Consider the following 19,359-nt stretch of genomic DNA (forward strand, 5'->3'; position numbering starts at 1 on the left):
ATCCATCCATCCATCCATCCATCCATCCATCCATCCATTGATCTGTCCATAATCCATCCATCTACTCCCTCATTTTCACTTACCCAAAACATTAGAGTTCTGACCTAGGTTGCAGTACTGCTGGGATAGACCTGAGGAAAGAAAGAAAACAAGCCGGTCAGAGGATTTGTTGATCCGAGCTTCACTTACTTCCAGCAAGAAACTCTAACTTGCATTCATGCTCCTGCTCTGGATAATCCCCCCCTTTTCTAAAAACTCAATTTTTGAAAGGTTGGGTTTTTTCAGTTTGTAACACAGAGATTCGCAGTGTATATCCTCTCCACAAGGAAGCAATATCTATGAAAATGATAATGATAACAATAAGTCATAGTAACAATAGTAGCAGTAATATTGATAACAATAATGGAGGGATTGGCAAACCAATCAGTTTCCTCACCCATCCAAAATGGAGGTTGGAATAGGTAGCCTTTGAGAACTCTTGTAGCTCTGGTTCTGTGATAAGGAAGCCTCAATTAAAGGCATGTTTAAATAAATGAAGTGAAATGGGGGGAGGCAGAGGATTGGCATGATGCCAGGGGCTAAGCTTGCATTCTGTGTCTGTGAAATAAATTGCGCCTTACTCCCCCCTCCAGCATAGAGAGCCTAGGGGAAACTAGGTGGAAAATGTGAGTAGCTCTCATTAAATGAATAAATGGATTTTTCCCCTTCATTTCATTAATCCATTTGCTTGTGTTAAGTGTGTTTGTTATGAACTTAACCATTGAGGCCCAGAAGACAAAGACTGTGGAATTGCTTCAAACACGTATGGAGAGCAAGGGGGAATCTTGTGACTAAAAGAAAACCTGATTTTTGACCATGTAACACCTATATGCTTACAAAGGACAAATTAGTCTCTACCCTAGAGTTGGAAGTGAGAGGGTCATAGGAACAAATCTCCCCTTTCTAGTGCAGTACCCCCTCTGGGCTCACTCTCCCAATTCCCCACTCTCACTAGCAGGTTGGGCTCCCAGAAGGTGGCTAACTCATTCTACCCTCAGTGATAACACTGAAGAGTTGAGTTTCAGTACTGCCACTCACAAGCCCCTACCCATTTGCTTCCCATTAACTATCAGACAGAGCTAAGCAGCTTTAAGAGAAGGATATTTACAAAGGTGGTTAAGTAAGAACAGTTGGTACAAAATGTTCTCCTTTCCCCAAAGTCTGGGATATACTCTTCCACAGAGCAGAAGGGAAGGAGAGGAGGGGATTAAGCTTAGGTTATGATAATAATGAGCCAACATGTGTGACCAAAGGATAAAATCATAACTCCTGGTTACTGGAAGTCCTTCTTTGAGTCCATAGTCAGGTGTTGCAAGCCATGAAGTGACTTCTTCCTTCAGGCGTGTATCTTTCTGCATCCATCTATGTCTGTGCTTTTCCATGTCTAAGGTGTCTCTGCTCCAAGTGGGATGTACTATTGGTCTCCTCTCTAATGACATCATCAATGGAAGGAAAGGGGAGGAGAAAGAGGGAGAAACTTTTTTTCTCTCCCCAAAAAAGGGTTGCCTGTCAGAGGTATTTTTCAGACTAGAATCCTCAACTCCAGAAGTGAAATCAGCTGGAGCTTAATGGATTGAACATTAATCACCAATAGACTAACTGTTATTTTGTACAAAGACTCAATGAATATGACTTATCCCCTTAGCTAATCATATTATTTTCTTTCTTGCCCCAATCAAGAGCTGCAGACCTGATGAAGATGTCACAAGATATAAACTATCTTGTTAACATATTTGAAAGTTCACCACACTTGCTTCCTAGATTAATTGGAGTGGGGGTGTGAGTGGAGGAACTCCATCCTTATACCATATTATCAGGAAGAATGAAATGTTACTTTAAGAAAAGGCAAGAAATGTTTTGGGAAAGAAACAAAAGAAAAGGAAGGCAAACAGGCAGAGGGAAATGTTCTGTTTGGAATTCATAACCTAGCCACCTCTTACCTTCCTAGTCTTCTTACACCTTATATCCTATCGTGTTCTCTTGGATCCCGTGATGCTGGCCTGGCTGTTTCACAAAGAAAATACTCCTCCCAGGTCTGGGCGTTTTCTCTGACTGTTTGCCTAGAATACTCTTCCTCTTTTGCTCTGACTACTGACTGCCCTGGCTTCCTTTAAGTTCCAACTAACCCCCCCTGTTCTTTAGGAAGACTTCCTCAACCCCAGTGCCTTCTGTCAGTTAATTATTTCCTATTTATCCTGTATATAGCTCACTCTATGTTTGTTTCCATATTATCTCCCTCATTAGGCTGCAAACTCCTTGAGGGCAGGGACTGTCTTTGGCCTCTTGGTATCCACAGTACTTAGCACAGTACCTGGTACACAGTAAGCACTTAATTTATGTTTATTGGCTGGTTGAATTCTAACCTGTACCACAAGGCTAGAGGGTGAGAGATATGACATAGAGAAGGATAGAGAAGAATAGAAAGCCCTGAACTTTCAAAACTAAGGAATATATCTAAGGTTTTTTCTGCAGAGAGGGGGAGCTGGACTTTTTCTGTAGGAAGCTATTTCTTATGTTTGTGATGATGTAGAATCACAAATGTCATCAGATTAGTAAGTATAAAATAATGGTGAGAGGGAGATTAGATGAGCAGCAATGGCTAGAGTCTCCATTCTGAGGAGTGCTGGGGTGGCTATATTTTTAACCTCACATAAGCAGCAGAGGGGTGTCTTTTCTTCCCAAGTATTTGGGTCATGATAAAAAGTTTTTGGAGTCCATCAAATATAACAACTGCTGTCTACTTAAGAGTGTTTCACATAGGGACAAAATGATGCCACCAGAAGGAAATGAGAAAATATTGTTAAGGGAAAAGTGAAGATGGTAGAATAACATCCCTTTACTTTCAGCACAGTGAGCTCTCCCTCCCTCAACTCTTCCAAACAAATCTAGGAAGTGCACCAGATCAAATTTTGATGGAGAAATCCAAGAGAAAGTCATGATGAGTCATTTTCCCAGCCCAGGTTGGCATAGGGTTATAGACAGAGAAGTTTGTGGGCACAGAGGAAGAGATGTGGGCAAAAGCTTGTCTTACAGAGCACTCCAATTCAAGGAAGAGGCGGTGTTCAAGGGCAAGGCCCAATCCCAAGCCCATAGTGGGGCACCTCAACCTTGTGCAGCTTGTGGGAGTTGGTGCTATTTGGTAGGTTTGTTTCCCACTACCCAGTTTTAGGTCACTGATCCAGGGTGGATTGAGGAGGGAAACCTTTCTGGGATGAGGAGTGGCTGTGGGCTCTAGACCATGCTCCAATAGGAACAAGGTCAGAAGCCAGCAGCAGAAGTAAGGCACAGATCCCAGGAGCAGAGAGACGTCTTGGTTCCAGCTTCTATCCCAGACTGAAACCTGCAGAAGAATAAGTAGAGCAGGAATCCCTGACCAAAGAGGGGCCTAGATTTCCATCCCCCTGAACCAGCAGAGCCTCCCACTTGGCTGATAGAGACTGAGTCCAACAGCAGCATGTACTGATGTTCAGACCCAAACCCAGGTCAGGAACTTCTAGAACTCAGACCAGAGGGACAGCAAAGGTTCAACCACAGGAGTTAAGAGACCATAAAACGGTAAACACAAGTAAAGAAGCATAAGAGACAAGACAAGGATAAATTGCTTGTGTTCAAATATGAGGAAATGACACAAGTGTTCCCCAGGGATGCTCTCATCATAAGGAGCCAGAGAAGGAGTCTAATTAGGCAGGGTTCTGTTAGGTCTTAATGATTTAAGAGACGAATGGAAGGAGAAGGGAAGAGAAATACACTGAGAGGGGCCAGGCAGGTTAAGGAAGGTTAGGGAACACAATCTCACGTTATCATCAGGGTGTAAAAGTAAGGAAATGGGTGCATGGGGAAGCTGCTGACATGTGAAATGTACTCATGTCTCACCTGCACTGGTCAAAGGAGGGAAGGATGCACATACACTGTACATACCCTGGAGTACAGGAATATATTTCACTCAACAGGGAAATAGGAAAGGAAAGAGAAAAGGGAGGAGGAAGAATTAGAGGGAGGGTAGATTAAGGGAGGTAAAGCCTAATTAAAACAAACTATAAGGCTGTACCAAATATTGATAGCTCTTTCTGAGGTGACAAAGAATTGGAAAATGAAGGGGTATCCATTAACCGGGGAGTGGCTGAACAAGTTGTGATATTTAAACATGATGGAATATGATTGTGTTGTAAGAACTAATGAAGAGGATGGTTTCAGAGAGACCGGGCAGGAGTCACACAAATTGAATCAGCATGAAGTGAACAGAACTAGATCAGTTTATATATAATAGCAACAATATTGTAAAGACTCATTGTAATGACCATCCACAACTCCAGAGGATTCATGAAACAAGCTGCCTACCTCCTGAGAGCAAGGCGAAGGATGCAGAAGTGGAATGAGACACATTTTTTGGACCTGCTCAATGCAGACATTTGGCTTGACTGTACAGGTTTGTAACAGGGGGCTTGCTTTTCTTTCATTCCCAATTGGGAAAGGGTGGTTGGGATATAAAGGGAAAAAGGTTGATTTTTGCTGGTTGAAAAAATGATTTAAAAAAGAAAGTGTTGCTAAGAATTATGAAATTCTGGTGGAGGAAACCAAAGACTTTGGGCAAAGGTGGTGCTTTCACATGTACTGACTTAAGATGGTTAATAAGTATTTATTTGGAACCTACTATGGTGTGAGGCACTGATCTAGGTCCTGGGGACACATAGAAAGAATGAAACAATCTATATTTAAAAACAATCTTCTGAGAAGGAGAATGTTGGCTTCACCAGACTGAGTGCCAAAGGGGTCCAGGACACAGAAAAGGTCGAGAACCCCTGATTTAGAATGTAATGCTTGAGCTCCATCTTAAAGAAGGAGAAAGATGCTATGAGATGGAGATGAGGAGGAAGCGTATTTTAGGTATGTGGGATAGCCAGTGCAAATGAACAGAGATGAGAGATGGAGGGTTGCATGTAAGGAATATAACAAGGAGGGTGATTTATCTGGCCTACAGAGGACAGGAAGGGGAGGAAGGTTCAATATGATTGAAAAATTAGGTTAGGGCCAGGTTGTGAAGGGCTTTATGCAAGCTGGACAGAGTTCATGTTTAATCCTGTGGATAATAGGGAGTCATTATAATTTATTGAAGGAAGGAAATAAGCATTTATTAAGTGCCTACTATGTACCAGGCACTCTGCTAAGCACTTTACCTACAAATATCATCTCATTTGATCCTCAGAATAACCCTGTGAGCTAAGTGCTTTTATTATCCCCATTTTAGAGTTGAGAAAACTGAGGCAGACTCTAGAGGTTAAGTAATTTGCCCAGGGTCTAACCCTGGGAATATAAAGAAAGGCAAAGAAGCAGTCTCTGCTCTCAAGAAGTTCTCAGTCTGGGATCATAGGATCATAGGTTTAGAACTAGAAAGGATCCCAGGGCCAATCTAGATCCAACCTCCCATTTTACATATGAAGAAACTGAGGCCTAGAGAAGAGAGGTGACTTGCCCAAGGTCACACAGGAAGCAAGTATCAGAAGTGAGATTTGAACCTAGGTCTTCTAACCTCAGAGGCAGGGGCTGAGAGGCCAGTTAGGAAGCCACTGTCAGGGTCTAGGCAAGATTTGGTGAGGGCCTTAATGGAGGTGATGGCTGTATAAGTAGAGAGAAGGGGTCGCATGTGAAAGCTCTGATGGAGTTAGAAAGGGCTTGATTTGGTCATTTAGCTGATATGGAGTGAAGACAGTGAGGATAATGCTGACATTATGAACATGGGAGACTGGAAAAACGGTGGTGACACAAAAACAGAGGAGTCTGGAAAAAAGGTGTGTTTAGAGGGAACTAGAATGAGTTTAGTTTTGGGTGTATGGAGATTAAGATCTCTCTCTCTCTTTTGTCCTCCCTCCATTCCCCCTCCTCTCTTACTCTATTTGTAAAGAGATGCAAATTACACCTATGGGAACTGATGAGGTTACAAAGAGTGAACTCTTTTTTTTATTAATTTATTTTGATTTATCAATAATCACTTCCATATGCTTTTGAGTTTAAAATTTTTCTCCCCCTTCCTCCCCACCACCCTCCCCAAGATGATGCACAATATGATATAGGCTATACATTTACATTCATATTAAATGTATTTTTGCATTAGTGATGTTGTAAGCAAAAATTAAAACCAATAGGAGGAACCATCAGAAAGAGGAAACAAACCTCAACAGAAGAGAAAAAAAAATAGCAATTCAACTTCCATAGTTCTTTCTTTGGATGTGGATAGCATTTTCCATCCTAAGGCCTCTGGAGATGTCTTAGATCCTTGTATTGCCAGGAAGGGTTAAGTTTATCAATATTAGTCATCACACGACATGGCTGTTATTGTGTACAACGTTCTCTTGGTTCTGCTCACTTCACTCGGCATCAGAGCATACAAGCCGTTCCAGGTTTTTCTGAAGTCAGCCTGTTCATCATTTCTTATAGCACAATAGTATTCCATCACATTCATATACCACAACCTGCTCAACCATTCCCCAATTGATGGGCATCCTCTCAATTTCCAATTCTTTGCTACCACAAAAAGAACTGCTATGAATATTTTTGTACATCTGGGTCCTTTTCCCATTTGTATGATCTCTTTGGGATATAGCCCTAGAAGTGCTATTGCTGGGTCAAAGAGTATGCACATTTTTATAGCCCTTTGGGCATAGTTCCAAAATGCTCTCCAAAATGGTTGGATCATTTCACAACTCCACCAGCAATGCATTAGTGTTCCAATTTTCCCACATCTTCTCCAACATTTATCATTTTCCTGTTTTGTCATGTTGGCCAATCTGATAGGTGTGATGTGGTACCTCAGAGTTGTTTTGATTTGCATTTCTCTAATCAATAGTGATTTAGAGCATTTTTTTCATATGACTATAGATAGCTTTAATTTCTTCATCTGACAACGTCATATCCTTTGACCATTTATCAATTGGGGGATGGCTTGTATTCTTATAAATTTGACTTAATTTTCTATATATTTTAGAAATGAGGCCCTTATCAGAGAGACTGGTTGTAAAAATTCTTTCCCAATTTTCTACCTTCCTTCTAATCTTAGTTGCATTGTCTTTGTTTGTGCAAAACCTTTTCAATTTAATGTAATCAGAATTATCCATTTTGCTTTTCATAATTTTCTCTATCTCCTGTTTGGTCATGAATTCTTCTGTTCTCCATAGATCTGACAGGTAAACTATTCCTTGCTCTCCCAGTTTGCTTATAGTATCAGCCTTTATATCTAAATCATGAACCCATTTTGTCGTTATTTTGGTATATGGTGTGAGATTTTGGTCTATGCCTAGTTTCTGCCATACTCTTTTTCAGTTTTTTTCAAAGAGTGGGTTCTTATCCCAGAAGCTGGGGTGTTTGGGTTTATCAAATAATAGATTACTATAGTCATTGACTACTGTGTCTTGCATATTTAACCTATTCCACTGATCTACCACTCTATTTCTTAGCCAGTACCTAGCAGTTTTGATGATTGCTGTTTTATAATACAATTTAAGATCTGGAATGGCTAGGCCACCTGCCCCTGCATTTCTTTTCATTAGTTCCCTTGATATTCTGGACCTTTTGTTCTTCCAAATAAATCTTGATATTATATTTTCTAACTCTATAAAATAATTTTTGGTAGTTTGATTGGTATGGCACTGAATAAGTAAATTAACTTAGGTAGAATTGTCATTTTTATTATATTAGCTTGGCCTACCCATGAACAACTGATGTTTTTCCAATTATTTAGATCTGACTTTATTTGCATGAAAAGTGTTTTATAATTGTGTTCATAGAGTTCCTGGGTTTGTTTTGGCAGGCAGACTCCTAAATATTTTATAATGTCTACAGTAAGTTTAAATGGAATTTCCCTTTTTATCTCTTGCTGTTGGGCTTTGTTGGTAATATATAGAAATGCCGATGATTTATGTGGGTTTATTTTATAGCCTGCAACTTTGTTAAAGTTGTTTATTATTTCAAATAGTTTTTCACTTGATCCTCTGGGATTCTTTACGTATAACAACATGTCATCTGCAAAGAGTGATAGCTTTGTTTCTTCTTTACCCATTCTAATGCCTTCAATGTCTTTTTCTTCTCTTGTTGCTAAAGCTAATGTTTCCAGTATGATGTTGAATAACAATGGTGATAATGGACATCCTTGTTTCATCCCCAATCTTATTGGAAATGCTTCTAGCTTGTCCCCATTACATATTATGCTTGCTGAAGGTTTAAGATAGATGCTATTTATTATTTTAAGGAAGACTCCAGAAAATTGAATGGGAATAGAAAGAAGTATACTTTTTTCTTGGCTGTGCATGATGTCTTTACAAAAACTGACCCATGCATTGAGGCATAAAAAACCTCATAAAAAGTTCAGAAAAGCATAAATATTAAAAACACTCTTGTTAGACCATAATGCTATAAAATTACATTCAATAAAGAGCTTTGGAAGCATAGATTAAAATTAATTGAAAACTAAATAATCTAATCCTAAAGAATGACTGTGTCAAAGAACTCATAGAGACAATAATTTCATTTAACAAGAATGACGAGACAGCATACCAAAATTTGTGGGATGCAGCAAAAGCATCACTTAAAGGAAAATCTGTATTTCCAGATGTTTACAACAACAAAAGAGAGAAAAAAACAGATAAATGAATTGGACTTGTAATCAAAAAACACCTAGAAAAAGCATAAATTAAATATCCACAATTAAACACTAGGGCATCTAGGTGCAGTGGATGGAGTGCGAGGCCTAGAGTCGGGGAGACCTAAGTTCAAATCTAGCCTCAGACACTTAACTAGCTGTGTAATCTTAGGCAAGCCACTTAACCCTGTTTACCTCAGTTCCTCATCTCTAAAATGAGCTGGAGAAGGAAATGGCAAACAACTCCAGTATCTCTGCCAAGAAGAATCTCTCACCCTCAAGGGGGTCATGAAGAGTCAAAAATGACTGAAATGAATAGATGACAACAAAATTAAACATTAAAATAGAAATCCTGAAAATCAAAAGAGAGAGATTAATAAAATTGAAAGTTAAAGCCACTGAACTAACAAATGAAGCTAGGAGCTAGTTTTATGGGTGGAAAACAAATAATATAGATAAGCTCTTGGTTAATTTGATATAAAAAATTACCAGTATCAAAAATGAAAAAAGATGACTGTAACACCAATGAAGGAGAAATTAAGAAGCAACTATTAGTAGCTATTTTGCCCAATTACATGCCAATAAAACTGACACTCTAAGAGACACTCTACAAAAATACAAATTGCCCAGATCAATAGAAGAGGAAATAGTTAGAAATGACAAGCCATAAATGAGTTCCCTGAGGAAAAAAAATGCCCAGGATTAGATTGATTTATAAATATATTCTACCAAATGTTTAAAGAGCAATGAATTCAAATGCTATATAAACTATTTGGAAAAAAATAAAGGCGTCCTACTAAATTCCTCCTATGATGCAAACATCTAAACCAGAAAGAACAAACACAGAGCAAGAAAACTATAGACCAATTTCTCTAATGAATATTGATGTAAAAATTTAAATAAAATACTTGTAAGGAGATTATAGCAGCATGCCACAAAGATCATACACTCTGCACAGGTGAGATTTATACTAGGTACACAGGACTGGTACAATATTAGGAAAACTACAAACATAATTGACCATATCAAGAACAAAAAAAGTTATGTGATTATCTTAATAGATGCAGAAAACGCTTTTGAAAAAATGTAATACCCAGTACTATTAAAAACACTTGAAAGCATAGGAATACATGGAGCATTTCTTAAAATAATTAAGTAATAGCTATCTAAAACCAAGAGCAAACAGTATATGTGATGGGGATAAGCTAAAAGCCTTACAAATAAGATTAGGGTGAAGCAAGGATATTCATTATAATATCAGTCAATATTGTACTAGACCAGAGGTTTCCAAACTTATTTGGCCTACTACCCCATTTAAAAAAATTACTCAGCACCCCACCCTGGAAACCTACTTTCTTTAAGCCTTTAATTTTTTTTTTTGAAATTTGCATCATTTAAAAAATATAAAATATTTTCTTTAAAAAATGACATCTGATGCAATATTGTGTCATGTAACTGTATTGTATTGTAAACAAGTCATTATATGCACATAAGGCTTGGTCTTTGAAAAGAAATCTAGCCAGGGAGAGGGAGAAGAAAAGGGGGAGGGTATGCTGATGCATGCTGGATTTCCCGACAATGTGCAACAGGTTCATCTGCCAACACTTGCCTGTTAAGACCTGTCAGTGGATTTGATCATTGATCAATTATAACTTGCATTTTGTGTGTTTATTTGGAAAATAATATAATCACTACAACTTTAACTCTGTTACACAAAAGATGAAATATGTATGAATGGTTTTTCAACTTTTTCTTCTCTTCTTTTCTTTCCTTATGCTTCCACCATCCCCTTATTTTTACTCAATGCCCCCTGATTGCATCTGAGGCTACTACCACCCCTTTGGATCATTCCAGCACCCCCTGGGGGCAGTATTGCCCACTTTATGAACCTGTATTAGATAATAACATAGAAATAGAAAGAATAAGCAACAAGGAAACAAAACTATCACTCTTTGCAGATGATATGATGGTATACTTAGAAAACCCTAGAGAATCAACTAAAAACTAGCTGAAAGAATTAACAACTTTAGCAAAATGGCAGGATATAAAATAAATCCGCTTTAATAATCAGCATTTCTATAAATTACCAATAAAATGAAACAGGAAAAGATGGAAAGAGAAATTCCATTTAAAATAACTTCAGACAGTATAAAATACTTGGGAATCTATCTGCTAAGACACACAGGAACTATATAAACACAATTATAAAACATTTTGCACACAAACTCAGATCTAAACAATTGGAGAAATATTAATTGCTCATGCTAGGCTGAGAGAATTCTAACTAAACTAATTTATTTATTCAGGGCCATACCAATACAACTCCCAAAGAATTATTTACAGAGCTCAAAAAAAAAATAACAAAATTCATCTGGAAGAAGAAAAAGTCAAGAATATCAAAGGAATCAATAAAAAAAAATGTTAAGGGAGGTAGCCTAGGAAAACCAGACTTCAAACTATATTACAAAGCAGTAATCATTAAAACAACATGGTACTGAATAAGAATAGATTGGCAGGTCAGTGGAATAGATTAAGTACATAATATGATGAAGGAAATGACCATAATAATTTAGTGTTTGATAAACCCAAAGATCTAAGCTTTTGGGGCAAGAACTCACTATTTTACAAAAACTACTGGGAAAAATGGAAAGCAGTCTGGCAGGAAGTTGGCATAGACCAACATCTCATACAATATACCAAGGTAAGGTCAAAGTAGATATATGATTTTGACATAAAGGGTTATAATCATAAACAAATTAGGGGAGCATAAAAAATTACCAGTCAGATCTATAGATAAGGGAAATGTTTATTACTAAATAAGAAAGAGAGGCTCACATGAGGTAAAATGGACAATTTTGATTACATAAAATGAAATTAAAATGTTTCTACATAAGCAAAACCAATGTAGCCAAAATTAGAAGGAAAGCAGGAAACTGGGAACAATTTTTATAGCAAATTTCTCTGATAAAGGTCTCATTTCTCAAATATGTAGGGAACTGAGCCAAATTTATAAAAATAAGAGCCATTCTTCACTTGATAAATTGTTAAAGGACATGACCAAGCAGTTTTCAGAAAAAGAAATCAAAACTCTTGAAAGTCATATAAAAATGCTCTAAATCATGAATAATAAGAGAGAGAAATGTGAATTAAAACAACTCTAAGGTACCACCTCACACCTGTCAAATTGGCTAATGTGACAGAAAAAGAAAATGACAAATGTTGGAGGGGATATGGGAAAATTGGGACACTAATGCACTGTTAGTGGGGTTTGAACTCATCTAACCATTCTGGGGAAAATTTGGAACTATGCCCAAAGGGCTATCCAACTGGAATACCCTTTGATCCAACAATACCACTACCAGGTCTGTTTCCCAAAGAGATCAAAGAGAAAGGAAAAGGACCAAATGTACAAAAATGTTTATAGCAACTCTTTTTGTTATGGCAAAGAACTGGAAACTGAAGCAATGCCTATCCATTGAGGAATGACTGAAGAAATTGTGGTAGATGATATAATAGAATACTATTGTGCCATAAGAAATGACAAGGGTGATGCTTTCAGAAAAACCTGGGTTGACTTATAAGAACTGATGCAGAGTGAAGTGAGCAGAACTAGGACAACATTATACATAGTAACAGCAATATTATAACAATGATCGACTATGAAAGACATAGTTATTCTGATCAATACAATGATCTATGACAATTCCAAAGAACCCATAATGAAAAATACTATCTACTTCCAGAAAGAGAACTGATGAACTCTGAGGGTAGATTGAAGCATATCTTTTCCACTATATTTTTCTTGCTCTTTTTTTTTTTTTTGCAACATGGCTAATATGGAAATATATTTTGTATGACTTCACATGTATAATGGGTATCATATTGTTTGCCTTCTCAATGGGTAGAGAGTGGGCAGGAGGGAAGGACACAATTTGGAACTCAAGATTTAAAAAAATAAAAGAGAGAGAAGAGAAGATGGTCCAGGACAGGGTCTTGGGGGGGACACCCATAGTTAGAAGCTGTGATATGGACGGTAAACTAATAATGGAGAAAGAATAGTTAGGATAAAAGGAATGATGATTCGTTAATACTATATATTAAGAGGATATATTCTTTTGAAGAAATCCAGGATTTTGGGAATGGGAGAAGAAGCAATATTGTTAGGAGTCTATCCTACAGACCAACTAGATAAAAGAAAATAAATGAAGAGCTGGGGAAACACATCTCAAATGTGTCCTGAAAGCTTGGTGTTGTAGTAATGAGGACTTCAATTATCCTCACAATTGCTGGAGTTCTGTCTTTGCAAAAGCAGAGCAGCTAATAAGTTTATGGCTTTCTTCAATAATAATTTCATGCTTCTAAATGCTAAGCAAATAACAAAGGGGAACTATGAATCTGAGCCTGAGCAATATTGAGAAATTTGTTGCTCAAACAGAAATAATGGAATTGTTGGGGACAAGTGACTCTGGAGTACCACAGTATACAGATACAGTTAGATATATATCCTAGGTTGGAAAAGGGCAGATTTCAGTGTTCAGGGAAAGGACAGTTAAGTTTAGGGAAGTTGTGACTTATCTTTAGTGACATAGCCAGCAAGGATTGGAGCTACGACTCCTCCTCCCCCTCCACCCTTCCAGGATTTCCGTCTCCATTTCTGGGTTCTCTTGCCTAACCACCCTGCTTCCTGTCCTATACAGGGACCCCTGTGCAGGATAGAGCTTCTTTCCTGTGGTCCTGTAATAAATGTTCCTTTTTCTCTCTGTCTAGCCATATCTGCCTAGACAATGGGACTAACTTCACTGTGGTCGTTCAGCCTTTCCTATTTCCCTATTTGAATTCTATTGATTAGTAATTAGTGATTTTCTGGCCTCTTTTCATTTGGATCTGAAAGAAACTTCTAATTATGCCTTTCAATACTCAACTAGCCATTGGATCTGCTCTGAGCACAGTTTCCTCAACTGTTTACTATGAATTCAGCCAGTTCTTCTCCTTCAGTGCCCTGTGGATGGGCTGAAATGTACTCAACTGAAATGAAAAATATCCTTCTTTAAATACTTAGTTTAAGTTGTTGGGAGGGATTGTAATCTTTCTTGGGTACAGAAGGGGTTCAACATTCTACATGTAATAAAAAAAAGTGCATTCACAAATTAAAAAAAAAAAACAAAACATCTATGATGTAGGATCCAATTCCTGGCTTGGAATTTCCAGGGTCCTTCAAAGCATATGTGACACTCCATCTCTTCCCTCCATTGTTTCGCACTGGCTATTCCTCATGCCTGGAATGCTTTCCCTCTTCACTACTCTCTCAGTTTCCCTGACTTCCTTTAAGTCTCATCTCAAATCCCAGTGTTTGTAGGAGGCACATCCCAGGTGCCTGCCTGTCTGAGATTACCTCCTACTTAGTCTACATATGCCTTACATAGCTACTTATTTTCAGGTTGATCTTCCCCATTAGAATAAAATCTTTTTTTAATTTTCTTTTTTTTTTTTTTGCTTTTTGGTGAGGCGATCGGAGTTAAGTGACTTGCTCAGGGTCACACAGTAGAATAAAATTTTGATAGCTAGTAATTATATGGCACTTTAAGGTTTACAAAGCACTTTACAAACATTTCATTTTATCGAGGAAGAGCCTGTTATTATCTCCTTTTTACATATGAGGAAACCCAGGTAGATAGCTGCTAAGTGACTTGCCCAGGGTCACAGAGCTAAGAAGTGTCTGAGGCTGGATTTGAAGTCAGATCTTCCTGACTCCAGGCCCAGGGCTCTATCCACTATGCTACCCAGATGAGCTTTTTGAGGACCGGAATTGTTTTTGCCTTTATAAACCCAGCTCTTGGTGCAGTGCCTAGCACATAGTAAATACTTCGTGAATGCGTGTTGACTGACTTAATGGCACCCAGAACTGAATAAGATGCCCCAGATGTGGTCTGACCAAGGACAAATGTAGAGATTTTCTAATCTCCATATTTGCTGAAAGGGACCCCAGGGGCCTTAGAGACCGTTCAGTTCATTACCCACTCCCTGCCTCTTCATCTCTCCATTTTACAGATAAGGAAACTGAGGTCCAAAGAAGGTCAGTGACTTGCCCAGGGTCACATAATTTGGAAGTGGTAGATACAGCATGCAAAGCCAGGTCTTCTTACTCTGAGCTCAAAGCTCTTTCCATTACACCCTGAGGCTTCCTAGGCTGCTGAAACTGTAGGAACCTGTCTTGTCTCCTCAATCAGAGGGTAAGCTCCTCAAAGATACAGCCCTGGTCTCATCTTTCTCCTTCCTTGAGTCCCTGGTCCTTTAGGCTATGAGGTCTTTGAGTGCTTAGAGGCATGAGACTTCTGTACAATTTCCAAGTCTTAGCTCTTTTTCATTTATAAGGCAGGTCGGCATCACAGTGGGTGGACACTGGACCTGGAGCTGGGAAGCCCTGATACCAAATCCAGGCTAAGATTCTTACTAGTTGCGTGACCCTGGGCAAGTCACAACCTATTTGTGCCTCAATTTCCTCGTCTATAAAATGGGAATCATAATAGCACCCATCTCCCAGTTGCAAAGATCAACTGAAGTGGTATGAAGTGCTCTGCATACCTTAAGATACTATATAAATGCTAACTATTATTAGCACAGTGTCTGGCACATATCAGGCACTTAAGAAAAGTCTATTGACTGACTGGTACAAGGTACAAGGTGTACCTGAAAGAGGAAAAAAGGAACATGGGGAGGTGATCAATAAAATATCTTTTAGCAAGTAGCTTGCCAAACCTTAGCCTCCTTTTCTACCCCTCCCAGACCTTTGGCTCCTCAACCAAACTGCAGGTCAGTTCCATGGAGAAGGCTTAACTAAGTTAGCCTTGAGGCAGTGTGGTATAGTGGGTGGAGCACTGGACTTATCAAATAACTGATTGGACAGTCAGGATGAACTGCTTTTGGATCCCACTAATTAGCCAGGTTGGAATGGGCACCTCTATAGTCCCTTCCAGCTCTAAATCTAGGACCCTTATTTCTAGGTCCTTGACTTTTTCTCCAGGCATGGCAGGGCTCCCGGTATAGCCTGAGGGCTTACCTTTTCCGGCTTGAGGCAGTGAATTCCTTAGGGTCATATTTTCATAAATTCCATCTAACTCCATCCTGCTGGCTCTTCAGGGGCAGTCTGGCATAACGCTGGACTCTGGCTGGGACCTCAGCACCCTTTTCATCATCAGAGCCATGGGAAGAAGAAGTGAAAACTTCTCACTTCATTACTTTTTCTTCATTGTTTTCTCAAGAGGCTCAGTGAGTCAGTGGCTAGCACCCCCAAAGAGGGTGTGTTTTTTTTCCCCCTCTTCCTCTTTTCCTGACTTAGTCGATATCCTTCCTCTTTGTGGCTGAAGCCACAAGAGTACTGTGGAAAGAAGGAAAAGAGGTGGAAGATGAAAAAAAGAAAGAAAGCATTTATATGGCACCTACTACGTGCCAGGCACTATGCTAAGCACTTTACAAATATTTGATTGACACAACAATGTGTGAGGTAGTTGCTATAATTATCCTCATTTTAGAGATGAGGAAGGTGAGGCAGATAGAAGCTAAACAACTTGCTCAGGGTGACATAGCTAGTAAGTGTATGAAACTAGGTTTGAACTCACATCTTTCTGATGCTTTGTCCACTGGGCCACCTGGCTGCCTCAGGATTGTGGTGGACTGGTCATGTTGTACTGGTACTGGTGATTTTGTTTAACTCACGTGTAAGACTTTATATTTACCTGTTGAGATGATTTTATTTTATTTTAAAAAAATTGTTTATTCAGTATTTTATTTTCCCCAGTTACATGTAAAAACAATTTGCAACATTTGTTTTTAAAACTTTGAGTTCCAAATCTCTCTCTTCCTCCCTCCCTCCCCTCACCCTCCTCATTGAGAAGGCAAGCAATTCGATATAAGTTATGCATGTGTAGTCATGCAAAACATTTTCCTAATAGTCGTGTTCTTTCTCTGGGGATGGACAGCATTTTTCATCATAAGTCCTTCAGAGTTGTCTTGGATTGTTGTATTGCTGAGAATAGCTAAGTCATTCACAGCCAATCATCTTACAATATTGCTTTTACTTTGGACACAGTACATTTCCCTTTGCATCAGCCTATACAAGTCTTCCCAGGTTTTTCTGAGAGCATCCTGTTCATTGACATGATTTAAGATCCAACTCTGATAGCATAGTATAAGAGAAAGACCTTTGGATTTTTTTGTCGAAGTGCCAAATCCCAGTTATCTAAGATTCCCCTCTCCCTTTTATGCTTATATATGAACATAATTGCCTGTACTGTTTCACTGTAAAATTATTGAGAGTAAGGATTATCTCCTTGCTTATATTTGTATTCCCACAGTACCTGGCACACAGAAGGTGCTCAATATATGCTTTTTGACTGATTGTTGGTGGTACTGTTGTGGTCTGAGAGGTTGAGACCCCTCAAAGACTGGAGTACAAGATGGGGTCATCTGGAATGAATTCACAGACTCAAGTGTTCTTTAAGTCAAGGTGGCAAAGATTTATTGTTATGCTTTTCAGCGGGCAAGAATTCTTAAGGAACCTGCGAGAGACTGAGGATAGAGCTAGGGTTTATATGGAAAAGGACATAGGAAAGGAATGCCAGGGGTACTGACTAGGTAATCTAAAGGTCCAGGTGTCTTTGGGAGCTATGGATGGGAAAGTATAGGGAGTATACCAGACAGGGAGAGAGATGTCAGAGGCATGTATCTTGGGAGTCTGGCAGGAGGAAGAGTCCTTGGGCCAGCCAAGGACAAAACTCTTTGGGCCAAACAAGACACCCCTCTCTTCCTGTCCTGATGATAGAATGCTCTGCAACAAAGGAAAGCTTTCTCATAAGACAGGAGCTTACTAAGGAATTGAGAGGCCTCCAGAGACATGATCTGAGGGCTGGGGCCTGAGTAACCCAGCATTTTCTCACCCAGCTTTGTGTAGCTGCACTAGGAAGAGAGATAAGAGTCTTGCTGGGGCCCATGCATGAGTAATTGCTAGGCGCAGTGTCCTTGGGCTGGGAAGAGATTGTCAGAGACAGTGTTTCTGAGACTAGAGAGAAATTGAGGTCCAAGTATAAGCACAACCACCCAAGCAAGGGAAAGGGCCTCCCAATTACCAGAGACTGGATAGAGGAGTTGGGAGTTGAGTATGAGATCAAGGGGTTTTGAAAAGAAGACAATGAAAGAAGTGGGAGCTCATAGTGAATGGATTCCATTTTCTCAGGAAAGTTAAGTTCCACCACTGAGAATGTCAGGGAAGGGAAGTGTAGAAGGCTTGAGGAAAGAAGGTATCCAGAAGAGTATCTGGGAGGCATGAGATAGCACATGAATTAGGGAGAGAAAAGATTACCTTGCTGCAGTGTGGGGCCTATTGAGATTAAATGCTTTAGTGGAGAGTCATCACTGTTGCCTGACTTACTCCAACTGTTTTTGGTGGCATGGCAATAGAGTGAGGATTTTGGTGGAATAATTGTGGGCTGGTGGCTGGCAAGGAATTACCATTGATAGAATAATGGTCTGATGGATCTGAGGATAAGGGACTGTGTAGAACTGGCTTGATTAACTAAGAGACAAGATTGGGAGTAGAGGAAAGGAAAGTCAGAGAAGTGGGACATGGCCTTACAAAGTCCTCAGGGATAGAAGGAGTATATGTTTTTTTTTTTCAGCCAAGTACAAGGTTTATTAGAACATCTGTCATATTGTGCAGACTTTTAAGGAGTCTGAACATCTATGAGCTATTGGCTGGATTATAAGAATCTGAGCCTCTTAATGGAGACAAGATGGACCTTATATACCGAAAGACTATGGGAGGGATCTAGGAGCGGCCAAGTAGTCTATGAGGTAATAGAACTCCAGGGACTTGGACCAGGTCACCAAGGGAGAATGGAGCCTAGATAGGATTAAGAGTGAGGAGTGTCCTGGGGCCATAAGGAAGTAATCCAATGGAGGGCTAGGCTAGGTTAAGGGTAATGAGAATTGGGAGGTTGGGTGTAGGTAATGGCAAAAGGCCAGTTGATGGAATTATAGCTTCAGGCAAATGCCAGAGATTTGGGCTTGTGGGAAAGTCCAGGGTTTTTCCTTTTTGGGGTCTAGATCCCATCCTCTTTATTCCCCTCTCAAACAAATGGAACCCAAATTCTTTTGGGGCAAGGGGTGAAGGTCTTGGCTTCTGAAACTGCTTCCTGCTGGCAAGGGGCATAGAGCTGTCCCTGCCTCAAGGGGGTCCCAAAGAGGAGGTTGACTGGAACCAAGCACAGGCTGCATCCAGGGGATATTGGCTAGTACTCGCTGTTTGCTATCAGCTGCAGGTGAATGGCCTGTAGTCTGGAAGACACAAATCTGACAGAAAATACTGCAGGGTCCAAATGACAGGATGAAACATCCTTAGCTCTGTTTGGATTCAGATAACTCAGTTTTCCAACCATGCAGTATCAAATCCACCTCATATCCAGACTCAGGAATAGCCAGGTGAGTAACATTCCTTTTCAAAGGAACATAATGGGGAAACTGAGCCAGGAGGATCCCATCTTAGACTGAGGCTAAAATTGTCCTCTCAACTTTTCCCAATGCTGACTTCCCTCCAGTATCACATTCTCTGAGTAGCTTGTGGCATTTCTCTTAGATGGTGGATTATTGATTATCGATGGATTATGATCCATGAGACAATTCAAAATAAAATCCTAGGA

The 19,359-nt window shown here is 39.5% G+C and overlaps 1 protein-coding gene across 1 annotated transcript in view; it reads right to left on the reverse strand.

The window, feature by feature from the left end:
• The window catches only part of LOC114026312 (C-type lectin domain family 4 member K-like), a 27,696-nt gene extending 11,777 nt beyond the window's left edge, over positions 1 to 15,919 (reverse strand). Inside the window, exons 1-2 of the mRNA XM_027839978.1 lie at positions 15,726 to 15,919; positions 84 to 131 (exon numbers count right to left, since the gene is read on the reverse strand). Of these exons, the coding sequence (XP_027695779.1) occupies positions 84 to 131; positions 15,726 to 15,789 (112 nt within the window). The 5' untranslated portion in view covers positions 15,790 to 15,919. The remainder of the gene's footprint in view (positions 1 to 83; positions 132 to 15,725) is intronic.
• Between the last annotated feature and the right edge of the window lie 3,440 nt (positions 15,920 to 19,359).

Source organism: Vombatus ursinus, unplaced genomic scaffold, assembly GCF_900497805.2.
Source record: "Vombatus ursinus unplaced genomic scaffold, bare-nosed wombat genome assembly UNPS02014837.1, whole genome shotgun sequence".
NCBI classification, from domain to species: domain Eukaryota; kingdom Metazoa; phylum Chordata; class Mammalia; order Diprotodontia; family Vombatidae; genus Vombatus; species Vombatus ursinus.